A 19,862-nucleotide genomic window follows, 5' to 3' on the forward strand; every position below is an offset into this window, starting at 1 on the left:
GACGCTGAGGTGAGGGATGCTGAACAGGCTGCAGCGCGGAAGAAGCAGCTCCAGGACTACATCCAGAGTGAAATTGACAAGGCAGCAGCAAGTCAAAGAAATGCTGCAGTGCTTTTAGCAGTAAGAACAGGAGGGCATGGCTTCCTTTCAGATGGTGAGGAGCCCGGCAACTTCATCAAAGACACAAGTAAAACTAGCAAACGTATGCAGCGCAGTAAAGTGGCTAAGCCACCCATTCACTTGCCACCAATTTCCACAGCACCGAAGTTAAAGTCTGCCACAGGGGAGTTAGTTGTGAAGCAGCCCAGCTACCAGGCTAAAGGTACAGGACAGAAATTACCCAGAATAACCAAGGAACACCAGACAGTCAAGAAGCTGGAGCCACTTAAGCTCCCTGTGGCACAGATACGCCTCCCACCCATCCCAACTGGCAAAAACAAGCAAAACAAAACAAGCAAGTAAACTCTCCGGTCACCCCGACCAGTCAAGGCAGATGGCCACCCAAACTGAGCCTGTTCTGTAGGAGGTTTCTTCCGTTACAGGAAGTTTTTCCTCCCCGCCGTCGCCAAGTACTTGATCAAAACGATTTTGTTGGCGCTTTCCTTATAGTATTCTAAATGCTTCACCTTAATATATGAAATTTGTTGAGATTACTTTATTATTTTTACATATATTTTTATAGATGGTATGTCAGTATCTATAAATAAAATTTTATTGAGCTTCATTGAATTAAATGGAAATCTATTTTTATTCTGTTCTATTATGCTAATAACTGCTGTCCCATTAGTGCTGACCAACGATTCAAATTTTTAATTACGATTAGTAATACTTAGCGATTAGTAATACTTAGCGATTAGTAATACTTAGCGATTAGTAATGCTTAGCGATTAGTAATACTTAGCGATTAGTAATACTTAGCGATTTTTAATACTTAGCGATTAGTAATACTTAGCGATTTTTAATACTTAGCGATTAGTAATACTTAGCGATTAGTAATGCTTAGCGATTAGTAATAATTAGCGATTAGTAATACTTAGTGATTAGTAATACTTAGTGATTAGTGGAGCAGTCGTGGCCTAATGGATAGGGAGTTGGACTTGTAACCTGAAAGTCACAGGTCCGGCAGGAATTGCCGGTGGGCAGAGTGAACAGCCAGCGTCCTGGCGTCCACCCTCAATGCCACGACTGAGGTGAGACCCTTGAGCAAGGACCGGACCCCCAACTGATCCCCGGGCGCCGCAGTATTGGCTGCCCACTGCTCCGGGTGTGTGTGGACAGTGTGTGTGTGTGTGTGTGTGCGTGCGTGCACTTGGGTGGAAATGGAATTTCCCCATTGTGGGACTAATAAGGGAATTAAGTTTAATACTTAGTGATTAGTATTAGCAAGTAATGTAGTTTTTATCAGCAATATTTCCTTCACACAGCAGCAGTTAAATAATTTGTTTCAATATAAAACCAAAGCTATTTGCCACTGTTAGTGTATTAAACGTTTTATACTATTTGTTATAGGAAAAAAAATTACCCACAGTCCAGAGCCACAATCATAACAATTTTGTTTACCTGACAGTTCTTTTCATTTCTGGTTCCTCTGAACGCTGCAGCAGTCCAACCTACGTGCTCTCATTGGGTGAGACGCTCCTGATCAAGATGCCACCCCTCCCGTCACCCATGGTTTATCTGCATGTGCATTCAGAGCCAGCGAGCAACGGATTTTCAAAATAATAAAAAAAATATAAAAACTGAATTAATGCCTGACACAATAATTGTCGCCCTTCATAAATATATATAATATATAAGTAATCCAGTCACATCGTTTCCACATGCTCACGTGATCAACAACACAGCCTACTAAGCAGATTTCACACCGCTAAAGAGGTGTAGGACTTAGGACTGGCCCTTTAAAGCCAGAAAGTTCAGGGCTTGACCCAGGATCTTTCTGTGTGGTCAAAATAGGTGAGGATACATTGGCCAATAAAGTGTATTTTATTAATGTGAAAGAAAAAAACTATATAGCCAATAAAAAGAAGACGAGGACAAACACAATCTAACTCCTAAGACCCAAGCTTTGGTTTGGCTTGCATTTTAGATTTCTTTTAGCTATTTGGGGTTAGATGTACCCAATAAATAATGTGCTTATGTTTTGTTATTGCTTTTGTTTTTGTTTTTTTGTAATGCTCCAAAACTACTACTCCAAAATAGGAACATCCTTTTTGTCTGTGGGAACAGTTGGATCAGACTTAACCTTTGTGAAAGACAGAAAATGACACAAAATGAAGTTTTACAGTGCAGATAACAAAAAATATGATGTCCATGTATGTGGACGCCAGGTCATAGGAGGTTAAATATTCTGGTGTATTTTCTATCAGAGATTGGTTCCTTTGAGTCGTGACTAAAATGTAGTCTAATTGCTTGACAGGTGACATCCAGTGACAATGTCTGCAGCCAAAGGTGTAGCGATCGGCATTGATCTGGGCACCACCTACTCCTGTGTGGGGGTTTTCCAGCATGGAAAAGTAGAAATCATCGCCAACGACCAGGGCAACAGGACCACCCCCAGCTATGTGGCGTTCACTGACACAGAGAGACTCATTGGGGACGCAGCCAGGAACCAGGTGGCTTTGAACCCCAGCAACACTGTGTTTGATGCCAAGAGACTGATTGGAAGGAAGTTTGATGATCCTGTGGTGCAGGCTGACATGAAGCACTGGCCCTTCAAGGTGGTGTCAGATGGAGACAAGCCCAAAATTCAAGTGGAGTACAAATCTCTTTTAGGAAATGCTTTGTTTTGAGGATGGTGTTTCTGGGCATGTGAGCAATGAGGCAGTCACACTGGTCAGAGTCAAACAGTAACACTGAGGTTGCAAGCCTCCCTCAGCCTCTCTGCCTGATCTTGGTCTAGTCTTCAGTCTCTTCTGCAACCACTGCATGGACTTTGGGTTTGTTTCTTTCTCAAAATAGATAAATAAAATAAATAATACAATTTTTAAAATAGTGACAAGGATGGAGAAAGTGTAGTATTAAATAAGCAGAAAATATTATTTAATACAAATGAGATCCTTATTTTCAAAGGTTTACTTTTGCAACAGCAAGGGAGTAGGACATAAACTGAGTTTGTATCTTCTAATGGGTCCTAATAATTCAAGGTACATTTTTTTTAGCCAGATATGGTAAGCCTCTGATTGTGAAACGATATAGCATCACAGAAAACCATCAACCACAAAAACATTGTGTTAAGGCTCAGACCTTTCCAGGTATTGATATAGGTTTGTGTTGATATAGTTTTTTTACATACCCAGAAACTCGACTTGTAGAAAATTGTAAAAAAAGAAAAAACTATAAAAAAGATTATGAGGCCTGTGCTGCTGATAATACTCTTACTGATAGCCTAAGTGGGCTGCAGAGAATTTGATGTTGTGAACAAAATAAACCCTAGTCAGTACAATGTGCATGTTTTTTTCTCTTTTGCATACTTTCTTAAAACAGATGATAAAAATAAAAGATGAAATTAAGGTGTAAAAACTACCCTATCACTATAACGGATTAAAGGTAGATCTCTTGGCTGAACTGGGACCTCTTTAAGGTGGAGTGGTATCAGGGTCTCGGGTCGGCATTAATTTGTTTTGTTTGTTTGTGAAGGAGTTGGGTGAAAGTCCCAGGGGGAGTAGTTGGACTACTCCTCCCCACCCCATTTGTTTTTCATGCTGTCACCGTCTCATTCATCAAAATCCAGCGGTTTGAACAGCTGCTGTCAACGACCTGCACTCACCGACGTACGAGCTATCGCGAGAACCAAGGCAGTGTGAGAAGAACGGTGTCTAGCAAGACATAGCAATATTCATATTTAGCAACAACAACCTTTACGAAAATTATCGTCCCGTTATGTAGACTGAAAAGATGACGAAATGACCGGCTCTTTCACTCAGAGACTCGGACACGATACTGGATTGTGATATACACTGAATCTGTCTTTTTTATATTAGTGAATTCCACAGAATCATTTCAGATTCATAAGTGTTTCCTGCCCCCAAGTGGTCACAGTGAGGAGCTCCAATACTACTAGGCCTGCTCTGACTATGGATGAGGAGCTGTCTTGTTAGTAAGTTTTCAACAGTTCAAAAGTTTGATTTTGGTTTGATCTGCAGCTCCACATTTGCCACAGAAAATAACTGTGACATTTGTACTGATTATATGAAAATATTCAAGGAAGCTACAGATTATATACAATATCATTTTTTAAGGCTACTGTTTCATAATGTTTTTGTCAGAGCAGTTATATATTGATTTATTATTAACTCAGTGGGCCCAGCAGTTTAAACAAACAAGATAAAGGCAATGTAGCTCATATGGATCCTTCCATGTGTTAGATATTTTTAACATTTATTACAGTATGTAAAAAAAAAAAAAAAGAAAGAAAAAAAAAGCACAGATAACTGCATCTCTCATTTCTTTTTTTAAATGCTTTTGTAATGGAGACATTTTCATTATTCACTACAGTGTAAACATCATCAGCTGATGGTGTCATTTTAAATAAATTTTACCATAAATATGAAAACCTGGACAAGTTAATTACAACCACCATAAAATTTGTTTACATTTTCACTTTTATTACATTGTCCACCAAGACATGAAAATTATGAAAATTATATTTACATTTTTAGGATTTTTTTTTTACTTTTTTTATACAAGTTATAAAATTACAATTGTATTATAAGAACAGTAGATCTACAGGACTAACAGTAATATAAATTATGTATCAATGGTGTGACTTTCAAGTTATATTTATAATGGTCCCAGTGATCACACAGTCCACATCAGGGGGCACTTTAATCCACCTCCTCAATGGTGGGCCCCTCAGCACCAGCTCGTGCCTGCTGTCCACAGCTGCCAGTGGACATTCCTCCCTGGTACAACTTGCTGATGATGGGGTCACACACTTTCTCCAGCTCTTTGAGCTTGTGTTGGTACTCCTCTTTATCAGCCAGCTGGTTGTTCTCCAGCCAGGCGATGGCCTCATCACACTTCTCAATCAGCTTCTTCTTGTCTCCCTCACTAATTTTGCTCTTCATGTTCTCATCCTGCACACTGCTCTTCATGTTGAAGGCGTAGGACTCCAGAGAGTTCTTGGCAGCGATTTTGTCCCTCTGAATGTCGTCCTCAGCTTTGTATTTTTCAGCGTCCTGCACCATCCTCTCAATCTCTTCTTTGCTCAGCCGACCCTTATCGTTGGTGATGGTGATCTTGTTCTCTTTGCCGGTGCTTTTGTCCACTGCAGACACGTTCAAAATGCCGTTGGCATCAATGTCGAAGGTGACCTCAATCTGTGGGACCCCTCGTGGAGCAGGTGGGATTCCTGTGAGATCAAACTTGCCCAGCAGGTTGTTGTCCTTGGTCATGGCTCTTTCCCCCTCGTAGACCTGGATGAGGACCCCAGGCTGGTTGTCAGAGTAGGTTGTGAAGACCTGGGTTTGTTTAGTGGGGATGGTGGTGTTGCGTTTAATCAGGGCAGTCATGACTCCTCCGGCTGTCTCGATACCCAGGGACAGAGGCGCCACGTCCAGCAGCAGCAGGTCCTGAACGTTGCCTGAGGTATCACCTGTGAGAATGGCAGCCTGGACGGCGGCACCGTAAGCCACAGCCTCATCTGGGTTGATGCTCTTGTTCAGCTCCCTGCCATTGAAGAAATCCTGCAGGAGTTTCTGGATTTTGGGGATTCTGGTGGAGCCTCCCACCAGCACGATGTCGTGGATCTGTGCCTTGTCCATTTTGGCGTCCCTCAGGGCTTTCTCCACCGGTTCTAATGTTCCCCTGAACAGGTCGGAGCACAGCTCCTCAAAGCGAGCCCTGGTGATGGAGGTGTAGAAGTCGATGCCCTCATACAGAGAATCAATCTCAATGCTGGCCTGGGAGCTGGAGGACAGGGTCCTCTTGGCCCTCTCACAAGCTGTGCGCAGCCTCCTCAAGGCTCTCTTGTTCTGGCTGATGTCCTTCTTGTGTTTCCTCTTGAACTCCTCCACAAAGTGGTTGACCATGCGGTTGTCAAAGTCTTCTCCACCCAGGTGAGTGTCTCCAGCTGTGGATTTCACCTCAAAAATACCATCTTCAATTGTCAGGATGGACACATCAAAGGTGCCTCCACCCAGGTCAAAGATCAGGACGTTACGTTCGCCTGACTTGCCTTTGTCCAGACCGTACGCGATGGCAGCTGCTGTCGGCTCGTTGATGATCCTCAGGACGTTGAGTCCTGCGATGACGCCTGCGTCTTTAGTTGCCTGTCGCTGGGAGTCGTTGAAGTACGCTGGGACTGTGATGACTGCGCTGGACACTTTGTGTCCGAGGTAGGCCTCAGCTATCTCCTTCATCTTCACCAGGACCATGGAGGAAATCTCCTCAGGGTAGAAGGCTTTGTTCTCCCCTCTGTACTCCACTTGAATTTTGGGCTTGCCTCCATCTGACACCACCTTGAAGGGCCAGTGCTTCATGTCAGCCTGCACCACAGGATCATCAAACTTCCTTCCAATCAGTCTCTTGGCATCAAACACAGTATTGCTGGGGTTCAAAGCCACCTGGTTCTTGGCTGCGTCCCCAATGAGTCTCTCTGTGTCAGTGAACGCCACATAGCTGGGGGTGGTCCTGTTGCCCTGGTCGTTGGCGATGATTTCTACTTTTCCATGCTGGAAAACCCCCACACAGGAGTAGGTGGTGCCCAGATCAATGCCGATCGCTACACCTTTGGCTGCAGACATTGTCACTGGATGTCACCTGTCAAGCAATTAGACTACATTTTAGTCACGACTCAAAGGAACCAATCTCTGATAGAAAATACACCAGAATATTTAACCTCCTATGACCTGGCGTCCACATACATGGACATCATATTTTTTGTTATCTGCACTGTAAAACTTCATTTTGTGTCATTTTCTGTCTTTCACAAAGGTTAAGTCTGATCCAACTGTTCCCACAGACAAAAAGGATGTTCCTATTTTGGAGTAGTAGTTTTGGAGCATTACAAAAAAACAAAAACAAAAGCAATAACAAAACATAAGCACATTATTTATTGGGTACATCTAACCCCAAATAGCTAAAAGAAATCTAAAATGCAAGCCAAACCAAAGCTTGGGTCTTAGGAGGTTAAGCTTATATATAACAAAACATGTTGATGAGGTCAGCCTATCCCCTTTGTTCAACTTATTCTATTATAAAATAAAATTGCCTATAGGCATACACATTATTACAGTGATGGACTTCTCAAAATACTTTTAAACATTTATCATTAAAATTTGGGGTATATACAGCAAAACATTTGTAACTTGCTCATCCTCAACCTTTTTCTACTTATAGTACATTATTTTAAGATTCAATACAGGTACGAATTTATCAAACATTAATGTCATCAAACTTTTAAACAATTTAAACTCGTTTTCCTCTCAGAAATAAAGGATGAACTTACAGTTTAATGTTGAGGGGTCGCGGCTCTGTAGAGGACTGGTCTTCTTCGCCGGACTTTCTTCGCTGGATCTTCTTCTCTGATCCTTTTCGTCCCTGTCGCCGCTCTGAGAGCAGGCCCCTTATATGATTGAACAACACGCTCTCGCTGCTTCCAGACGTTTCACGCAAACACCGTCAAGTTAGCGTCGGTGTCACGTACATGTTCCTGCTAGTATTTTCAAATTAAAAAGCCTAATTATAAGTAAATGCTGTAGTATGCTGCATTTCGACGTTTATGTTTTATTTTGAAAACAAAATCGACAGTAAAACTGAAAACTTGAGGAAGTAACTGATTACTCATAGGAACTCTCTCGAATTAACCCGAACAGTGAAGCCAAACCCAGAGACATCCGGACATCTGTGTGATTCATTGTGATTCGTATTTAGTGGCGAAATGCAAAGTAGATGCATTTTAGTTCAACTCCGACTTAACCTTTTCTATTTTCTGATACTGCAGATCAACTAAATTTATTTTCCGCCACATTTATTTAAAGCTTTAGGTAGTAATTCAACTCGGTCTCATATCATTTCGTGACTATGTCACGAAATTTAATCATTTGTTTCTGGCACGCAGACACGTTTTTTCCACTTTTTTCGTGACAGCAATCATGACTTTTAAACTCATTGATTTCGATTACAGTTGTCAATCATCGACCAGGACTAATCAGCCCAAGGACTGTCATGTTTTCTCGTCATCTCGTCAAATCCAAACGTTATATCATCCACAGCGTGGTCAGATTTTATCCTCGTTGGATTTCCTTATTCTAATAGCCTATTATTTGGTTGAGTTTATGATTATACCACGTGTCTAGTAATCTTGTTTCTTTTAATTTCTCAACAGATTTGCGCTGTTTCTGTTTGCTATTTCAAAAGAACAATTCGCGTTTTTTATGTTTTCTTCTTCAAAGGTATATATTTCTCCATGGATTGACGGGTCAACTTCAGCAGCACCTTCTTCGACCTCACACAGCAATGTATTACCCTTGTATCACTCCTGCTCTTCTGTTTACTTTCTCGTTCTTGAATCTTTTTTCTCATGTCTTACATTGTTTCTTCTGTCATCCCTATATTTTCTTCTTCTGTTATTGTTTTCATGTCTTTCCTCCTTTTCTCCTCCTTTGTCACTGTTTTCCTCCAGTTTTCATTCTTTCTCCTCCCCAAATGTTATTTTCATGTCCTTTCTCATGTTTCTCCTCTTTTGTCTCTGAAATAGCCTATGACATTACCTTTCACTAATATATTGTAATGCCCCGTTATATTCACAGCCGGCAGACGCTCTTTTGTCACTTTCCTTTATTCATTTGCTTTAGTCAGAACAAGTAACAGGCTACTGTTCCATCCGTAGCGGCGCCAAGTCCCTCAAACCGAACAGCTCTTTCCCTGCTCTTCTCCTCTCCTCCCCGTCTCACCTCCCTCTAGCTCCCCCTAGCGACTCCCCATAGAACACCCCGAACAAGACACAACGTGGAGTCATAATACAATTGAGATTAGTTTCAGTTGCTGAAATTACTAATTAACTTCAGTTTTAATATTGAAGTTATTATTGAACAAACTCATCAGTCTCCTTAGAGACCATCAAAAATTGCCATTACCGACTGTATTTCAAGTCGTCAAGGCGGGGTATTGGGTAAAGTTTTCAACTAGCAATAATCGCGCCTCGGACAAACCTCATAGGCTACGATACTGCCACTGCGAAAGGATGGAGAACTAAGACAGACAACAATGGGGTGTCTCAGGGCCGGACCCCTCTCTGTTAGGGTCTGATCTCTTCAACTTAGACTTTGAGCTCGATTATGGGGTGTTTCCCTTTTGAAGGTCACTATTTGTGTTTCAAATGTTTGTTGTAACTCAGTTTTTTAAAATTTTGCGTACAGCCCATCCATTTTCTTTACCCGCTTATTCCTTAACCAGGGTGACAGGGATCTGCTGGAGCCCATCCCAGCTCTCCCATTATTTTAGGACCACATGATTTGTGGTCATATTGGTTCACAAACATTTTTGATCTGCTCCATTTTAACATCAATGTGCAATTCCATTCTGAGCTGATTTAAAAATAAAAAGATCATGAGATGAGAAAAACTTTATTACAAAGAGAAATGCAGGTAGTCTTGTAGTGAAAGTAATTAGTACTGAGTAGTAACAGTAGTCAGTAACAGTCCAGTTCATGTTGGTCAGTGAACTGCCAGGTGTTGCAGAGCCTGAGGACAGTGGGGATGAAGGATCTCCTGCAGACATCGAAAGACCTAAGTGGCCAGTCCAAACCCCACATCCTCACATAACTTCCAGCTTTTTCCAGATGAGACATGGTGAAACATATAGAGGACAGCATCCACACTAATGGGTTCTCTGTAAGCAAACTGCAGGGAATCTATTGCCTGTTTAACCTTGAGAATCATCCTCTCCAGGACCTTCATAATATGTGATGTGTGAGCCACCGACCTGTAGTCATTCAGTTCAGCTGGACACTTCAGATAATGGAACAATGCTCTGTTTTCCAGGGAGCCGGGACCCTCCCCAACTGTAGACTCAGGTTAAAGATCCTCTGTAGAGGCTCACACAGTTGGGCAGTACAGTCCTTAAGCAGCCTTGGACATACACTGGGCCATCTGGGCCAGCTGCCTTCCCACAGCACAGTCTTTGCAGCTGCAGCATCACCCCAGTTGTTACTGTGACAGATTGTGGAGTGTTCCCAGGTGAAGGAGGGAGCGTAGCTGCGGTGGTGGAGATGCACACAGGTAGAAGAGAAAGAGATAAAGGAGACACTGAAAATGAAGAATGGCTGGGGCATTTGTGTTAAACCTGCTGAAGAACTTGTTTAGTTCACTGGCTCTGTCCACATCACCCATTTTGTAGCCTGTGAATTTGTTATTTCCCCTCCACACCTCTCTGATGTTGTGCTGCAGATTGTCCTCTATTTTAAATCGCAGTACAGTCATCTCAAGGCACTTTACAAAAAACCACTGAGTCTCATTCCAGTTACAGATAGGATGGTAAATATTTATGTCACGCTCACGTCTTCACATCACAAAATAATACCACGCTCCACTCTGAAAAGAGCCGTGCCGCATAAAAAGTACTTTTATTATCACTCCTCCACTTTGTTTGATAACACGAAATCAGCTAGGACAAATAGAGCTTGAAACGCATAGCAACAGTAACTAAGGGGCGGGGCTAAGTGAAGGACACATTCATCAAAGCAGATGACGTCACATGATGACCTCACCAGCAGTCAAAGCATCCAAACTCTACACGTCCACAGAAGTCAAACCACAGCCAAACACCAGACAGCACGACTCTTCTAAAAAAGTGTGTTAGACAAAGTGTAAAATGCTTCCAACAGAAGAAATCATTTTGAGCAGGGCTTACTGGGAAAGAATCCAGTCAATAGTCAACCTGCCCAGGTCCAAAATGTACACCAGACAGGAAATGGTAGACATGAATGCTCGGGCTCAGTTTGCCAAACTCGACAAATCCTATTTGAAAACACAACAAAGAAAGCGTCTAGAAAAACTAAAACTCAAGGAACAGGAAAAGAAGGAATATTTTAATCAAATTGCTGCAGAGGAGAGGGAACTGCAGAAACAGGACACGCAGAAAATGATCGACAAAGCCAATTTGATGAGGTTCCACCAGAATGGCTGTGTCCGAAAATTCAACAGCGCACTCCAAAGGACTTATGTGCAGAAAGAGAACGAGGCACTGATCAAATATCAGCAAGAGAAACAGAGAATTGCTAGAGAGCAGAGAAGTCAGCCTAACCTGGAGATGATTCGAGAAAGTGAAGAAGCTCAGAGACGAGAACAGGAGGACGCTTGTAAGAAGCAACTCCACAACCGGGCTCTGGCTGCTTTTTGGACGGAGCAAATAAAGGAGAAGAGACGACAGAGAGAGAAAAAGATGCAGCAGGAAAAGGAAGAGAGAGATCAGCTGAGGAATCTCGATGAATTACCTGCACAGGAGTTAAAAAATCAGGCCCAAAGAGAACAAGACTCAAAGAAAATGTATTTGAGACATATGCAGGAGCGGATGTCCAGCAGAAAACTGCAGAGAGAAACAGAGGCACAGATACTGGACAAGGAGGAAGAAGTAAGACAACGTCATCAGCTTGACAAAGAACAAATGCTGCAGCAACAAAAAGAGCACCTGGCAGAAAAGTTCAGAAAGCGGCAGATACCCATTAAAACTGTGACAGACAAATATGCAGTTAGAATGAGAGAGCAGGATGCTGCTAGAGCACAGAGAGAGCTGGAGATTTCTGAAGAAATGGCTAAACAAGACGCTGAAGTGGCAAAGCAGCAGAAGGAGAGAGAGGAGAAGAGGGCTGCAGTGTTAAAGGATATTTATGCTCACAGAGAGGCTATGATAGATCAGAAAAAGCAGAAGGCAAAGGCAGAGAAAGAGACCATCCAGAACTGCTTTCAGGCCCAGAAAGAGGCTGACAGGCTGTTTCTAGAAAAACAAATGCTAGAAGCTCAGCGCAAACGGGAAAATAATAAGCAGTGCCAGATCTTTAATGACAATCTGGCAGCTTTAAAGCATGCCCACTATGAAAAGCTGAAGAGAGAGGAACACGACGCTGAGGTGAGGGATGCTGAACAGGCTGCAGCGCGGAAGAAGCAGCTCCAGGACTACATCCAGAGTGAAATTGACAAGGCAGCAGCAAGTCAAAGAAATGCTGCAGTGCTTTTAGCAGTAAGAACAGGAGGGCATGGCTTCCTTTTAGATGGTGAGGAGCCCGGCAACTTCATCAAAGACACAAGTAAAACTAGCAAACGTATGCAGCGCAGTAAAGTGGCTAAGCCACCCATTCACTTGCCACCAATTTCCACAGCACCGAAGTTAAAGTCTGCCACAGGGGAGTTAGTTGTGAAGCAGCCCAGCTACCAGGCTAAAGGTACAGGACAGAAATTACCCAGAATAACCAAGGAACACCAGACAGTCAAGAAGCTGGAACCACTTAAGCTCCCTGTGGCACAGATACGCCTCCCACCCATCCCAACTGGCAAAAACAAGCAAAACAAAACAAGCAAGTAAACTCTCCGGTCACCCCGACCAGTCAAGGCAGATGGCCACCCAAACTGAGCCTGTTCTGTAGGAGGTTTCTTCCGTTACAGGAAGTTTTTCCTCCCCGCCGTCGCCAAGTACTTGATCAAAACGATTTTGTTGGCGCTTTCCTTATAGTATTCTAAATGCTTCACCTTAATATATGACATTTGTTGAGATTACTTTATTGTTTTTACATATATTTTTATAGATGGTATGTCAGTATCTGTAAATAAAATTTTATTGAGCTTCATTGAATTAAATGGAAATCTATTTTTATTCTGTTCTATTATGCTAATAACTGCTGTCCCATTAGTGCTGACCAACGATTCAAATTTTTAATCACGATTAGTAATACTTAGTGATTACTAATACTTAGTGATTACTAATACTTAGTGATTACTAATACTTAGCGATTAGTAATACTTAGCGATTAGTAATACTTAGTGATTACTAATACTTAGCGATTAGTAATACTTAGCGATCAGTAATACTTAGCGATTACTAATACTTAGCGATTACTAATACTTAGCGATTAGTAATACTTAGCGATTAGTAATACTTTGTAATTAGTAATACTTAGTGATTAGTAATACTTAGTGATTACTAATACTTAGCGATTAGTAATACTTAGTGATTAGTAATACTTAGTGATTACTAATACTTAGTGATTACTAATACTTAGCGATCAGTAATACTTAGCGATTAGTAATACTTAGCGATTAGTAATACTTAGTGATCAGTAATACTTAGCGATCAGTAATACTTAGCGATCAGTAATACTTAGCGATCAGTAATACTTAGTGATTAGTGGAGCAGTCGTGGCCTAATGGATAGGGAGTTGGACTTGTAACCTGAAAGTCACAGGTCCGGCAGGAATTGCCGGTGGGCAGAGTGAACAGCCAGCGTCCTGGCGTCCACCCTCAATGCCACGACTGAGGTGAGACCCTTGAGCAAGGACCGGACCCCCAACTGATCCCCGGGTGCCGCAGTATTGGCTGCCCACTGCTCCGGGTGTGTGTGTGTTTGCGTGTGTGTGTGTGTGTGTGTGTGTGTGTGTGTGTGTGTGTGTGCACTTGGGTGGAAATGGAATTTCCCCATTGTGGGACTAATAAGGGAATTAAGTTTAATACTTAGTGATTAGTATTAGCAAGTAATGTAGTTTTTATCAGCAATATTTCCTTCACACAGCAGCAGTTAAATAATTTGTTTCAATATAAAACCAAAGCTATTTGCCACTGTCAGTGTATTAAACGTTTTATACTATTTGTTATAGGAAAAAAAATTACCCACAGTCCAGAGCCACAATCATAACATTTTTGTTTACCTGACAGTTCTTTTCATTTCCGGTTCCTCTGAACGCTGCAGCAGTCCAACCTAAGTGCTCTCATTGGGTGAGACGCTCCTGATCAAGATGCCACCCCTCCCGTCACCCATGGTTTATCTGCATGTGCATTCAGAGCCAGCGAGCAACGGATTTTCAAAATAATAAAAATAATATAAAAACTGCATTAATGCCTGACACAATATTTGTCGCCCTTCATAAATATATATTATATATAAGTAATCCAGTCACATCGTTTCCACATGCTCACGTGATCAACAACACAGCCTACTAAGCAGATTTCACACCGCTAAAGAGGTGTAGGACTTAGGACTGGCCCTTAAAAGCCAGAAAGTTCAGGGCTTGACCCAGGATCTTTCTGTGTGGTCTGTCAAAATAGGTGAGGATACATTGGCCAATAAAGTGTATTTTATTAATGTGAAAGAAAAAAACTATATAGCCAATAAAAAGAAGACGAGGACAAACACAATCTAACTCCTAAGACCCAAGCTTTGGTTTGGCTTGCATTTTAGATTTCTTTTAGCTATTTGGGGTTAGATGTACCCAATAAATAATGTGCTTATGTTTTGTTATTGCTTTTGTTTTTGTTTTTTTGTAATGCTCCAAAACTACTACTCCAAAATAGGAACATCCTTTTTGTCTGTGGGAACAGTTGGATCAGACTTAACCTTTGTGAAAGACAGAAAATGACACAAAATGAAGTTTTACAGTGCAGATAACAAAAAATATGATGTCCATGTATGTGGACGCCAGGTCATAGGAGGTTAAATATTCTGGTGTATTTTCTATCAGAGATTGGTTCCTTTGAGTCGTGACTAAAATGTAGTCTAATTGCTTGACAGGTGACATCCAGTGACAATGTCTGCAGCCAAAGGTGTAGCGATCGGCATTGATCTGGGCACCACCTACTCCTGTGTGGGGGTTTTCCAGCATGGAAAAGTAGAAATCATCGCCAACGACCAGGGCAACAGGACCACCCCCAGCTATGTGGCGTTCACTGACACAGAGAGACTCATGGGGGACGCAGCCAGGAACCAGGTGGCTTTGAACCCCAGCAACACTGTGTTTGATGCCAAGAGACTGATTGGAAGGAAGTTTGATGATCCTGTGGTGCAGGCTGACATGAAGCACTGGCCCTTCAAGGTGGTGTCAGATGGAGACAAGCCCAAAATTCAAGTGGAGTACAAATCTCTTTTAGGAAATGCTTTGTTTTGAGGATGGTGTTTCTGGGCATGTGAGCAATGAGGCAGTCACACTGGTCAGAGTCAAACAGTAACACTGAGGTTGCAAGCCTCCCTCAGCCTCTCTGCCTGATCTTGGTCTAGTCTTCAGTCTCTTCTGCAACCACTGCATGGACTTTGGGTTTGTTTCTTTCTCAAAATAGATAAATAAAATAAATAATACAATTTTTAAAATAGTGACAAGGATGGAGAAAGTGTAGTATTAAATAAGCAGAAAATATTATTTAATACAAATGAGATCCTTATTTTCAAAGGTTTACTTTTGCAACAGCAAGGGAGTAGGACATAAACTGAGTTTGTATCTTCTAATGGGTCCTAATAATTCAAGGTACATTTTTTTTAGCCAGATATGGTAAGCCTCTGATTGTGAAACGATATAGCATCACAGAAAACCATCAACCACAAAAACATTGTGTTAAGGCTCAGACCTTTCCAGGTATTGATATAGGTTTGTGTTGATATAGTTTTTTTACATACCCAGAAACTCGACTTGTAGAAAATTGTAAAAAAAAAAAAAACTATAAAAAAAGATTATGAGGCCTGTGCTGCTGATAATACTCTTACTGATAGCCTAAGTGGGCTGCAGAGAATTTGATGTTGTGAACAAAATAAACCCTAGTCAGTACAATGTGCATGTTTTTTTCTCTTTTGCATACTTTCTTAAAACAGATGATAAAAATAAAAGATGAAATTAAGGTGTAAAAACTACCCTATCACTATAACGGATTAAAGGTAGATCTCTTGGCTGAACTGGGACCTCTTTAAGGTGGAGTGGTATCAGGGTCTCGGGTCGGCATTAATTTGTTTTGTTTGTTTGTGAAGGAGTTGGGTGAAAGTCCCAGGGGGAGTAGTTGGACTACTCCTCCCCACCCCATTTGTTTTTCATGCTGTCACCGTCTCATTCATCAAAATCCAGCGGTTTGAACAGCTGCTGTCAACGACCTGCACTCACCGACGTACGAGCTATCGCGAGAACCAAGGCAGTGTGAGAAGAACGGTGTCTAGCAAGACATAGCAATATTCATATTTAGCAACAACAACCTTTACGAAAATTATCGTCCCGTTATGTAGACTGAAAAGATGACGAAATGACCGGCTCTTTCACTCAGAGACTCGGACACGATACTGGATTGTGATATACACTGAATCTGTCTTTTTTATATTAGTGAATTCCACAGAATCATTTCAGATTCATAAGTGTTTCCTGCCCCCAAGTGGTCACAGTGAGGAGCTCCAATACTACTAGGCCTGCTCTGACTATGGATGAGGAGCTGTCTTGTTAGTAAGTTTTCAACAGTTCAAGGCAATGTAGCTCATATGGATCCTTCCATGTGTTAGATATTTTTAACATTTATTACAGTATGTAAAAAAAAAAAAAAAAAAAAAAGAAGCACAGATAACTGCATCTCTCATTTCTTTTTTTAAATGCTTTTGTAATGGAGACATTTTCATTATTCACTACAGTGTAAACATCATCAGCTGATGGTGTCATTTTAAATAAATTTTACCATAAATATGAAAACCTGGACAAGTTAATTACAACCACCATAAAATTTGTTTACATTTTCACTTTTATTACATTGTCCACCAAGACATGAAAATTATGAAAATTATATTTACATTTTTAGGATTTTTTTTTTACTTTTTTTATACAAGTTATAAAATTACAATTGTATTATAAGAACAGTAGATCTACAGGACTAACAGTAATATAAATTATGTATCAATGGTGTGACTTTCAAGTTATATTTATAATGGTCCCAGTGATCACACAGTCCACATCAGGGGGCACTTTAATCCACCTCCTCAATGGTGGGCCCCTCAGCACCAGCTCGTGCCTGCTGTCCACAGCTGCCAGTGGACATTCCTCCCTGGTACAACTTGCTGATGATGGGGTCACACACTTTCTCCAGCTCTTTGAGCTTGTGTTGGTACTCCTCTTTATCAGCCAGCTGGTTGTTCTCCAGCCAGGCGATGGCCTCATCACACTTCTCAATCAGCTTCTTCTTGTCTCCCTCACTAATTTTGCTCTTCATGTTCTCATCCTGCACACTGCTCTTCATGTTGAAGGCGTAGGACTCCAGAGAGTTCTTGGCAGCGATTTTGTCCCTCTGAATGTCGTCCTCAGCTTTGTATTTTTCAGCGTCCTGCACCATCCTCTCAATCTCTTCTTTGCTCAGCCGACCCTTATCGTTGGTGATGGTGATCTTGTTCTCTTTGCCGGTGCTTTTGTCCACTGCAGACACGTTCAAAATGCCGTTGGCATCAATGTCGAAGGTGACCTCAATCTGTGGGACCCCTCGTGGAGCAGGTGGGATTCCTGTGAGATCAAACTTGCCCAGCAGGTTGTTGTCCTTGGTCATGGCTCTTTCCCCCTCGTAGACCTGGATGAGGACCCCAGGCTGGTTGTCAGAATAGGTTGTGAAGACCTGGGTTTGTTTAGTGGGGATGGTGGTGTTGCGTTTAATCAGGGCAGTCATGACTCCTCCGGCTGTCTCGATACCCAGGGACAGAGGCGCCACGTCCAGCAGCAGCAGGTCCTGAACGTTGCCTGAGGTATCACCTGTGAGAATGGCAGCCTGGACGGCGGCACCGTAAGCCACAGCCTCATCTGGGTTGATGCTCTTGTTCAGCTCCCTGCCATTGAAGAAATCCTGCAGGAGTTTCTGGATTTTGGGGATTCTGGTGGAGCCTCCCACCAGCACGATGTCGTGGATCTGTGCCTTGTCCATTTTGGCGTCCCTCAGGGCTTTCTCCACCGGTTCTAATGTTCCCCTGAACAGGTCGGAGCACAGCTCCTCAAAGCGAGCCCTGGTGATGGAGGTGTAGAAGTCGATGCCCTCATACAGAGAATCAATCTCAATGCTGGCCTGGGAGCTGGAGGACAGGGTCCTCTTGGCCCTCTCACAAGCTGTGCGCAGCCTCCTCAAGGCTCTCTTGTTCTGGCTGATGTCCTTCTTGTGTTTCCTCTTGAACTCCTCCACAAAGTGGTTGACCATGCGGTTGTCAAAGTCTTCTCCACCCAGGTGAGTGTCTCCAGCTGTGGATTTCACCTCAAAAATACCGTCTTCAATTGTCAGGATGGACACATCAAAGGTGCCTCCACCCAGGTCAAAGATCAGGACGTTACGTTCGCCTGACTTGCCTTTGTCCAGACCGTACGCGATGGCAGCTGCTGTCGGCTCGTTGATGATCCTCAGGACGTTGAGTCCTGCGATGACGCCTGCGTCTTTAGTTGCCTGTCGCTGGGAGTCGTTGAAGTACGCTGGGACTGTGATGACTGCGCTGGACACTTTGTGTCCGAGGTAGGCCTCAGCTATCTCCTTCATCTTCACCAGGACCATGGAGGAAATCTCCTCAGGGTAGAAGGCTTTGTTCTCCCCTTTGTACTCCACTTGAATTTTGGGCTTGCCTCCATCTGACACCACCTTGAAGGGCCAGTGCTTCATGTCAGCCTGCACCACAGGATCATCAAACTTCCTTCCAATCAGTCTCTTGGCATCAAACACAGTATTGCTGGGGTTCAAAGCCACCTGGTTCTTGGCTGCGTCCCCAATGAGTCTCTCTGTGTCAGTGAACGCCACATAGCTGGGGGTGGTCCTGTTGCCCTGGTCGTTGGCGATGATTTCTACTTTTCCATGCTGGAAAACCCCCACACAGGAGTAGGTGGTGCCCAGATCAATGCCGATCGCTACACCTTTGGCTGCAGACATCTTGCTTGTGTTGAATTTGTGTCCTAAAGATGCACCACAAAATTATAAAGAATAATTAGAAAATTAAATATCACATTATCATTAATGCTGCAAATTCATATACTGTCTACAACATTTAAAGCCACTCTGTTTTAACATTGGACTTAAGTCATTAGATTTAAGGCCAAAGTTGACTAGACAAAGTTAACCATAAAGTCAATCAATACAGTTGTGCCCATAACAAATCATTTATTTGATATTGCCTTACCTTGTGATTGATATGATCACGTACATACAGTGGTTTTGTAAAATTGTCATAGAAGGCCAGTGTCTCATGACTGGATAATAACTATCATGAAATGTTGAGATGAAGCTAATAATTTCAAACAAATGCTTATATCTATCTTTCAGACAGAGCTATAAATTGTATCAATCCTTCAGTAAAGCCTTTGCTTACATTTTTCAGACTGAATTCAATAAAAGGTTTTTTTTGTTCATCTTTAAAACTGATTTATCATCTAATTCGCAAAATATTTGGATGGCATGTTGGGAAAGCAAAGAATATTTTAATAATATTCAGAATTTACACAAAATACTTTTAGTGAGATAATAGTACTTAGTTCAGTTTAGCCCATACGTCAAACTAAGGATAACTTTAGCTTAAAGTCACCAAACAGAGTTAAATTGAAGCAGCGTACTTACTGTGACTGGACTCAACGTAGTAAAAAGAAGCTGTTTCTGAAATATTGTGTCGCTCCTGCCTCTTCTCGTCCTCTCTCTTTCAGACTTCACGCCGCCAACACTTTTATATTTATTTCCCCAATGTTTCCGGCTGCTTCTCGAGCTTTCCTCGACCGCCTCGTCCAATCACAGCGCTCAGCGCAGAATTCAGCGTGATGACGTTAACCCAGAGCGTCGCCTCAGACATTTCTCCAGTCTTCTAGTAAGACCGAGAAACTGTTTCTTTAATCTTTTATTTAGAAATGAAACTGCTTCATTTTGTAAATGCAGCTTTAATTTGTGTGTGTGTAAATTAATAAATAATATGTGAACATA

At 42.1% G+C, this 19,862-nt stretch overlaps 3 protein-coding genes and 1 non-coding gene across 5 annotated transcripts; 2 read left to right on the top strand and 2 right to left on the bottom strand.

Moving 5' to 3' along the window:
- The first annotated feature begins 2,375 nt into the window (after positions 1-2,375).
- On the top strand, positions 2,376-3,275 carry LOC113140482 (heat shock 70 kDa protein 1-like). Its single transcript, XM_026324306.1, has one exon. It carries the CDS (start codon positions 2,433-2,435, stop codon positions 2,787-2,789), a length of 357 nt encoding a protein of 118 aa, XP_026180091.1. The 5' UTR covers positions 2,376-2,432; the 3' UTR covers positions 2,790-3,275.
- Positions 3,276-4,666: 1,391 nt separating this feature from the next.
- On the bottom strand, positions 4,667-18,887 carry LOC113140481 (heat shock 70 kDa protein 1-like). Of its 2 annotated transcripts, none has more exons than XM_026324305.2 (2): positions 18,812-18,887; positions 4,667-6,727 (listed from the first exon to the last, which is right to left on the bottom strand). In XM_026324305.2, exons 1-2 carry the CDS (start codon positions 18,825-18,827, stop codon positions 4,824-4,826), a joined length of 1,920 nt encoding a protein of 639 aa, XP_026180090.1. In that variant the 5' UTR covers positions 18,828-18,887; the 3' UTR covers positions 4,667-4,823. The 2 variants fall into 2 exon arrangements, with proteins under 2 accessions (XP_026180090.1, XP_026180089.1); XM_026324304.1 differs by lacking the exon at positions 18,812-18,887 and adding an exon at positions 7,448-7,558 and having other exon boundaries at positions 4,668-6,759.
- On the bottom strand, positions 9,046-9,186 carry LOC113141697 (U4 spliceosomal RNA). Its single transcript, XR_003296773.1, has one exon. It is a non-coding gene; the product is annotated as a U4 spliceosomal RNA (small nuclear RNA).
- On the top strand, positions 14,675-15,622 carry LOC113140483 (heat shock 70 kDa protein 1-like). The gene has a single exon (XM_026324307.1). It carries the CDS (start codon positions 14,732-14,734, stop codon positions 15,086-15,088), a length of 357 nt encoding a protein of 118 aa, XP_026180092.1. The 5' UTR covers positions 14,675-14,731; the 3' UTR covers positions 15,089-15,622.
- Positions 18,888-19,862: the final 975 nt, after the last annotated feature.

This window comes from Mastacembelus armatus, chromosome 8 (assembly GCF_900324485.2).
Source record: "Mastacembelus armatus chromosome 8, fMasArm1.2, whole genome shotgun sequence".
Taxonomy (NCBI): domain Eukaryota; kingdom Metazoa; phylum Chordata; class Actinopteri; order Synbranchiformes; family Mastacembelidae; genus Mastacembelus; species Mastacembelus armatus.

Coding starts and splice junctions, on each gene's coding strand:
- LOC113140482 (XM_026324306.1), top strand. CDS start 2,433: ATGTCTGCAGCCAAAGGTGTAGCGATCGGCATTGATCTGGGCACCACC.
- LOC113140483 (XM_026324307.1), top strand. CDS start 14,732: ATGTCTGCAGCCAAAGGTGTAGCGATCGGCATTGATCTGGGCACCACC.